This window comes from Ranitomeya imitator, chromosome 6 (assembly GCF_032444005.1).
Source record: "Ranitomeya imitator isolate aRanImi1 chromosome 6, aRanImi1.pri, whole genome shotgun sequence".
Lineage (NCBI taxonomy): Eukaryota > Metazoa > Chordata > Amphibia > Anura > Dendrobatidae > Ranitomeya > Ranitomeya imitator.
This window is the reverse complement of record NC_091287.1, coordinates 175,524,309-175,532,922: the sequence shown is the minus strand read 5'-3', so window position 1 is coordinate 175,532,922 and position 8,614 is coordinate 175,524,309. Positions and strand designations below refer to the sequence as shown.

Genomic DNA, 8,614 nt, shown 5'->3' with positions numbered 1-8,614 from the left:
GTCTGTATGACCTCCTTACAATGCCTGGGCACTTTCCTGATGAGGCTGCGGATGGTCTCCTGGGAATCTCCTCCCAGACCTGGACTAAAGCATCCGCCAACTCCTCGACAGTCTGTGATGCATGGTGCAAGACATGATGTCCCAGATGGGTTCAATCGGATTCAGGTCTGGGGATCGGGCGGGCCAGTCGATAGCTTCAATGCCTTTATCTGGCAGGAACTGCTGACACTCCAGCCACATGAGGTCTAGCATTGTCCTGCATTAGGAGGAACCCAGGGCCAATCGCACCAGGGGTTTGAGGATCTCATCTTGGTACCTAATGGCAGTCAGGCTACCTCTGGCGAGCACATGGAGGGCTGTGCGGCACTCCAAAGAAATGCCACCCCACAGCATTAAGGATCCACTGCCAAACCAGTCATGTTGAAGAATGTTGCAGGCAGCAGATCGCTCTCCCCGGCGTCTCCACTTTGTCACATGTGCTCAGTGTGAACCTGCTTTCATCTGTGAAGGGCACAGGGTGCCAGTGGCGAATTTGCCAATCCTGGTGTTCTGTGGCAAATGCCAAGCGTCCTGCACGGTGTTGGGCTTTGAGCACAACCCCCACCTGTGGACGTCGGGCACTCAGACCATCCTCATGGAGTCGGTTTCTAACAGTTTGTGCAGACACATGCACATTTGTGGCCCACTGGAGGTCATTTTGCAGGGCTCCTCTTGTTCCTCCTTGCATAAAGGCTGAGGTAGCGGTCCTGCTACTGGGTTGTTGCCCTCCTCCACATCTCCTCGTGTACTGGCCTGTCTCCTGGTAGCGCCTCTAGCCTCTGGACACTACGCTGACACAGCAAACCTTCTTGCCACAGCTCACATTGATGTGCCATCCTGGCTGAGCAGCACTAACTGAGCTACTTGTGTGGGTTGTAGAGTCCGTCTCATGCTACCATAAGCGTGCAAGCACAACCAACATTCAAAAGTGACCAAAACATCAGCCAGAAAGCATTGGTACTGAGATGTGGTCTGTGGTCACCACCTGCGGAACCACTCCTTTATTGAGTGTGTCTTTGATAATTGCCAATAATTTCCATCTGTTGTCTATTCCATTTGCACAACATCATGTGAAATTGATTGTCAAACAGCGTTGCTTCCTAAGTGGACAGTTTGATTTCACAGAAGTTTAATTTACTTGGAGTTATATTCTGTTGTTTAAGTGTTCCCTTTATTTTTTTGAGCAGTGTATATTGTAAAATAATGTTGTATAAATTTCTAACAGCAGTATTTGCAATTCAAGACAGATCCGGAACAATATTTTCAATCGCTACCGCATTAACCCTCCAGCAAGTCTTTAAATTTATTTTAGATAGGATTCAAGGAAAGGAAAACTATGTAATGCTTTTTTAAGGGATGAATGCTCTAAAACTAAGACTTTAACATACTCACATAGCAGCTACTAACCTAAAGAGATTCTCTGACAATAATATAATTTTGGCTTACTCTTACATTAGACCAACAATGATTGATAACTGCGATTTCAGCTTCTGACATTTCTGCTGATCAGCACAGTGAAAGAGCCCATTCATGCATGTAAGCAATGTGGCCCTTTAAGGATAGGCCACCAATGTTTTTGCCCCAAAGAACTTCACAATTTCTAACAATTGAAACCAATGGATATTTTATATGTTTACAAAGCTCTACTTTATTTTTTAGGGAATCCTTTGATGGAACAAAAAATTAATGACTCCATATACCTTCTAATGAGGCAAAAAAGTTAAATTTTATAATAAAATTATAATATGTATAGATATGAGATATACATGTGCATATCTCAACAACAAAGCACGGCTAACATCTTTCAAACACTTTGTACAGATCTGGGAGGTTGGCAAGCTGTAGGATGCTGCCATCTTCTGCAAAATCTTTTCGGGGTAGTAGGTGCATCTTAAAAGCTTTGTACAAAATGTGCTCAGTTGTCCATCGCCAGGAAGGAGCCTCAATGCCTAAATCCTTATCCTACAAAAAAACAAAACAGAGAAGTATTAGATCAAACAGAATGGTATTTTGTAGATTTTAATAGCACTGATGACACCAACTACTTAATGGTGGTTTGCTGGCTCCTACGGTTCTTCACTAATCTGATCACGTCAACAATATATATAAATCTATATGAAAATAATGTAATCTTAAAATCGTTTAATAAAAAACAATGAGTAGTGGATTCAGAAAAAAAAATCATTTGTTATTGTAACGCCATATATTGAGCCACATAACTAATATTTTTCCACCAACTCAGCTATATTTTTTTTTGCGTAACAGGACAGTTTTCCTATTTTCTGGTACATCACTTTTTTCACATTTTAGAAGTTGGAATGTACAAAAATGTTAGTAATTCTGATTTTATTTAAACACCACCAGTATAATTATCGTGCACCAAACTTAGTCTATTGTGGGGTCACCAGTTCTAAAAGCCATAACTATTTTCTTCTACAGAAAGACCTGTTTGAAGGCTTAATTTTTTTTTGTGGTTTTACTGTACATGACCTTTTTATCACTTTGTATTAATTTATGTAGGTTTGAACAAAAACTGCAATTCTGGTATTGGTTGCTTTTTTTGTGACTTTCCGTGCGGGATAGAGATATAGCATTATAATAGGAGTTAATACGATTGCAGTCATTCCTATTTTTTTATTTATTTTTTTAATCGTGCACAATATTTTTTAGTTGAAAAAAAAAATATATATCATTTTGAGAGAGTCTAGTTTTTCATTTATCCATTAGGACGTAAAAAAAGCAGTTCAGTAAAGGGAATGAGTTAGGGAAGCCGGAAAGTTAGATGCACTGAACCGGTTTACAAACAGGAACTTTTTAGATCTTTGTGAATAAATAATTGCTGTATTTAACTTAAAAACATCCCTGTTTGCGGCGATCAGAGATCTCGCCATTTGAGCTTTCTAAGGATTTCTTTCATCTGGTGGGGCTCCAAGAAAGGCTCTCACCTGTCTCTCCTTCATTGGGAAAGTAATCTGGCGTTTGGCTCCCTCCTTTTTGCCTTAGAAGGATTCTACGCCTTTTATTTTAATGAGGAAATTGCTTTCCTTCCTTTAGGTACTTTGCCCCTTATCTCTCTGAGAGGTTCTCACATAATCTGAAGTAGTCAGAGATGTCTTGTGGTTCATCCAATCATACTATGGCAGTGGTAAGGCAAACCTCTAGGGTGACCATTGCGTGCTGGGTTAGATCAGCCATTATACAGACGAAGGGTACCGTCACACAGTGGCATTTTGATCGCTACGACGGCACGATCCGTGACGCTCCAGCATCGTAACAATATCGCTCCAGCGTCGTAGACTGCTGTCACACTTTGCAATGTACGACGCTGGAGCGATAATTTCATGACGTATGTGCGATGTAGAAGCCGTTGGTTACTATGCGCACATCGTATACAATATCGTGCACACCTTTGTTACACCATGCGATCATGCCGCCACAGCGGGACACTAGATGACGAAAGAAAGTTTCAAACGATCTGCTACGACGTACGATTCTCAGCGGGGTCCCTGATCGCAGGAGCGTGTCAGACACTGCGAGATCGTAACTATATCGCTGGAACGTCACGAATCGTGCCGTCGTAGCGATCAAAATGCCACTGTGTGACGGTACCCTTAGTGCTCCCCCATTCAGGGTTAGGGCACATTCTTGACAGGCTGCAGGAGCTTCCAGGGAGTTTGTCACCATGCAACTCTAATTCAATTACTTGGTCATCAGTGCATACCTTTACAGGGTTCACACCATTACTTTGAGGTATAGAGGCATGTTTTGGCAGGAAGACAATGTAGGCAGCAGATTGAGCAGGAGCAGAATACTTTTTATTTGATTTTCTTTCACACCACATGGACAGCTTTAGGACGCCCCACGGTTTGTGTGTTCCAAAATGAAGCGACTAATATTTCCAATACTCACCATAAAATCACTTTCTGGTAGTCTTCTTTGGGGGGGACACAGCACAACTGCCTGATCGGGCGTGCATTTACATTATTTTTCTCTCTGTTTGTATTCATTTCCTTTCTTGCTTTAATTCTTTCTGCTTCTCCTACTGTTTTCTCCCTAAGCTGTGGAGGCCTGATGCTATCAGGCGAGGTATTCTCTTGCTGGGGAAGATATTTTTTTGTTTGTTAAGATATATTATTAGTGTCAGCCTCTAGGTGACAGCAGACTAGTCTATGGTTTCTGTGTCCCCCCCCAATGAAGAATACGAAAAATAGATTTTACAATATCAAAAATCTTTATTTTCTTCCAAATGTTTTACCATTTTAATTGAGTTGACACTGGTGCAGTCATGTCCTGACCCAAGTATATAATTTCATGCCTGTATTAATAGGTGGTCTGAATATGCTCCAGACTCAGGTCTGCAGTAAAGAGGAAATCGGACTCGAGACCAGAATAAAGACCTCCAAACACATCAAATGAACATCAGCCAAACCCCCTAGGAAAAATTGCAGCATTCTGCAGCAGCCACTAAATGTTTGCAGCTGCACTGTTCTGCTCAGTATATTGCTTACAGCTGTGACAGAGCAGGCATCAGCTGTTCGGTGGGAGTACCGGGTGTCAGGCCCTCACTGATGTCTTACTGATATGGATAGTTCATGAACATGGAAGTCCTGGACAACCCCTTTTAAACTAGCAGAACCTCAGCCGAGCAGCTGGATGGTGTAGTGTCCTGTTCACATCATCATAATGTGTAACACAAAGGACTACTCAGCCCTTCCCCCACAGCTGCTGCTGGATAAAGTCTTAAGGCCCCTTCACATTAAGCGACGCTGCAGCGATACCGACAACGATCCGGATCGCTGCAGCGTCGCTGGAGAGCTGTCACACAGACCGCTCTCCAGCGACCAACGATGCCGGTAACCAGGGTAAACATCGGGTTTACCCTGGTTACCATCCTAAAAGTAAAAAAAACAAACACTACATACTTACCTACCGCTGTCTGTCCCCGGCGCTCAGCTTCTCTGCACTCCTCCTGCACTGGCTGTGAGCACAGCGGCCGGAAAGCAGAGCGGTGACGTCACCGCTCTGCTTTCTGGCTGACCGACGCTCACAGCCAGTACAGGAGGAGTGCAGAGAAGCTGAGCGCCGGGGACAGACAGCGGTAGGTAAGTATGTAGTGTTTGGTTTTTTTACTTTTAGGATGGTAACCAGGGTAAACATCGGGTTACTAAGCGCGGCCCTGCGCTTAGTTACCCGATGTTTACCCTGGTTACCAGTGAAGACATCGCTGGATCAGTGTCACACACGCCGATCCAGCGATGTCCACGGGAGATCCAGCGACGAAATAAAGTTCTGGACTTTCTTCAGCGACCAACGATCTCCCAGCAGGGGCCTGATCATTGGTCGCTGTCACACAGAACGATTTTATTAACGATATCGTTGCTACGTCACAAAAAGCAACGATATCGTTAACAATATCGTTATGTGTGAAGGTACCTTTAGGGTATGTGTCCACGTTCAGGATTTGGTCAGGATTTTATGTCAGTATTTGTAGCCAAAACCAGGAGTGGGTGATAAATACAGAAGTAGTGCATATGTTTCTATTATACTTTTCCTCTAATTGTTCCACTCCTGGTTTTGGCTTACAAATACTGACATAAAATCCTGACCAAATCCTGATGCAATCCTGAACGTGGACACATACCCTAACACTGCATCCAATATTTAAAGAAATCCAACTTTCTGATTATTTACATTAGATTCGTCCCCTTTCTCTTCGATTCCTGCTCCACTAATGTAGCCAGATTGAACAAGGAGCCATGGAGGATACAAACGGGTCTGGTGGGTTATGGATACAACACATTAGCTGTCAATCAATAAATAATAGCACAAATACCTCAGAAGTGTCAGACTCTTCAACTATATACTTCTTTCTAATAGAGTAAAACATAGAACATTCTTTGCTAAAACTTTCAAAACATCCTTTCTCGTCATCCCAGTTGACCTACACAGAAATTAAATAGAAATTTGTTATAATTACTATAAATTAAATACAATATGAAGAATGCAGTGACTTTGCTTTTTACCAACTTAAACGAACTACAAAGAAATTGTATCTCTGACAAAAAAACAAAAGTGAGAACAGTACATATTAATCGTTACTATAACAGCAAACGTTGAAAAGAAAATATATAAAATCATCTTTCTGACTCGGGGGACTTATTACTATACATGAGAGACTCATCGGGCATTATTACTTTTTATGGGTATTCAGAGGGGGAATGATTAGACGGTGAGAATCAGCTGACGCTCCCTCTCTCTCATCATTGCTTTCAACTGTATTGGCATCTAGGATGCCGATACAGTTATACTTGTAATGACGGGCATGGGGCCCGGTGATGCCGCCCCCTCACGCCCCCCATGTCCAGGGAGCTTGTGTCTTCCTGCTCTGTCAGAGTTAAACTCTCCAGCTAAGCACGGTGATACACAAGGGTCTTCAGTAGACCCTGGGCTGTCATGGCAATCTATCAGCACCCCAAGACAGCGTCATGGGGTGCATTAAGGCTATGTGCACACGTTGCAGTATTGTCGCGAAAATTTTTGCAGCAATTCTGCAACTCCCTGCCGCAGCTATAACGCATGCGGAATTGGCGTGCGTATTTCCGCTAAACACTAGCGTTTTACAAGCGTAATTAGCTTGCAGAATGCTAGCGTTTTCCAAGTGATCTGTAGCATCGCTTGGAAAACTGATTGCCAGGTTGGTCACACTTGTCAAACAGTGTTAGACAAGTGTGACCAACTTTTTACTATTGATGCTGCCTATGCACAAAAAATGCGGAATGCATTAAAAATGATGGGATGCTTATGCAAGCGTTTTTTTCGGCAGAAAACGGCAAAAAAAAAGCTACAAAAAACGCTAAAAATCCTGAACGTGTGCACATAGCCTAAATGACATGCGTCCCTGCTGGTGTGCTGTTAATGCAAAAGCCTGAGATTGACAGCAGCATTTAATAAATTAACAGCCGAGTGCAGAGCTCTGCACCACGTGGGACTGTTAGAGGCAGATGATGGATATCACAGTCATTAACTACTGGCAAAGACCTGGGCTCAATTCTAGAGCCCACATTAAAGCCAGGGAGCCAGAATATGACATATTCAAGTTCTGTTGATAAGGGGGTTAAAGAATGTACTGTGTTTTATTTTTTTTCAAATAACCACTAAAAAAATAAAAACTGCATTACCTCAGTAGCCAGTCGTAAGATGAACATTGGCAGTCCTTCCAATGGTGGAATGTAGTTGTCTAACAGGAGTGGTAGCCCTGTAAGGTTGCCTCCCTATGAACAAACAAACTTACACTTAGGTGGCACTAGAATATACAGTATATATAATACACACTGTAAATCTGTACGTGCACATACAAATATCACGAACACACATTTACACAAAACGGATATAAAAAAGTCTCTACACCCCTGTTAAGAAGGCCATATCTTTGTCATGTAAAAAAATCACACAGAAAATAATTTCAGAACTTTTCCACCTTTAATGTCACCCATAATCTGTACAAATCCATTCAATAAATCATTTTGAGGGGCAAAATAAAAATAAAATAATGAGGGTGCATAAATGTGAACATACATTTATAATTGGGGATGTGGTTGTGTCCAGATTTATCCAATCACATTTAACCTCATGTTATAAAGTAAAGAGTACACGGCTGCCTTCATTTATAGTGATTCTGATTAAAGTTTAGCTATGCTACAAAGATATTTATGACATTTTCTTAGTTACATTTTTACAGCAAAAAACAAAGCAAAGTGTTGAAAGTCATCAGCCATGAAAAGGATACAATTTTTTTTCCAAGCATTAGATATACCATGAAGCATTGTAAAGACAGTCATCAAGAAAAGGATTAAATTTGGCACAACAGTGACATTACCTAGAACTGGATAACCCCCTCAAAAATTGATGAAATATTAAGATCATCGTCACATGTCTGGCCTTGGAGTAGGGTGGGAAGATGTAAGCCTTTTCTAACAAAAAAAAAATCCAACCCTATCACCAAAAGAACATTGTACCCAGAGTCAAGCATGATGAAGGCAACATTATGCTTTGGGGCTGTTTTTTGACAACTGGAACTGTGGCGTTACTCATGGTGAAGGGAATAATGAATTGTTCCAAATATGAATTTGCAAGAAAGCCTCCAGGTATCTGCTAAAAAGCTGAAGATGGAATGTCGCCTTTCAGCACAATAATGACCGTAAGCAAACCACCAAATCAACAAAAGAATGGCTTCACCAAAAGAAGATCAAAGTATTAGAATTGTCCAGCCAAAACCCAGACTTGAATCCAATTATAAATCTGTGGAGAGGGCGCTGTAAATAAGACATGCCTTCACAATATAACAGATATGGAGCATCACACAGAAAGGATGGGCTAAGATTGCCAATTCTAAATGTGCCATGCTGATAGACTCATACACAAGACGACTAAATTCTGTGATAAATTCAAAAGGTCCTGAGGAAAAGGTTACCAAACAATCTTAACTTGTGAGTAACGGTTTAATCCTCTGGGAATTGTGAAATGGCTGTGATTGTACAGCCAGAGACTGATCCATGCTGCCCAAACCGTGTGCAGT

General features: G+C 41.8%; 1 protein-coding gene across 1 annotated transcript in view; it reads right to left on the bottom strand.

Moving 5' to 3' along the window:
- Positions 1 to 1,648: 1,648 nt before the first annotated feature.
- The window catches only part of MLH1 (mutL homolog 1), a 101,462-nt gene continuing 94,496 nt past the window's right edge, over positions 1,649 to 8,614 (bottom strand). The window contains exons 17-19 of the mRNA XM_069730316.1: positions 7,218 to 7,310; positions 5,873 to 5,980; positions 1,649 to 2,001 (exon numbers count right to left, since the gene is read on the bottom strand). Of these exons, the coding sequence (XP_069586417.1) occupies positions 1,834 to 2,001; positions 5,873 to 5,980; positions 7,218 to 7,310 (369 nt within the window). The 3' untranslated portion in view covers positions 1,649 to 1,833. The remainder of the gene's footprint in view (positions 2,002 to 5,872; positions 5,981 to 7,217; positions 7,311 to 8,614) is intronic.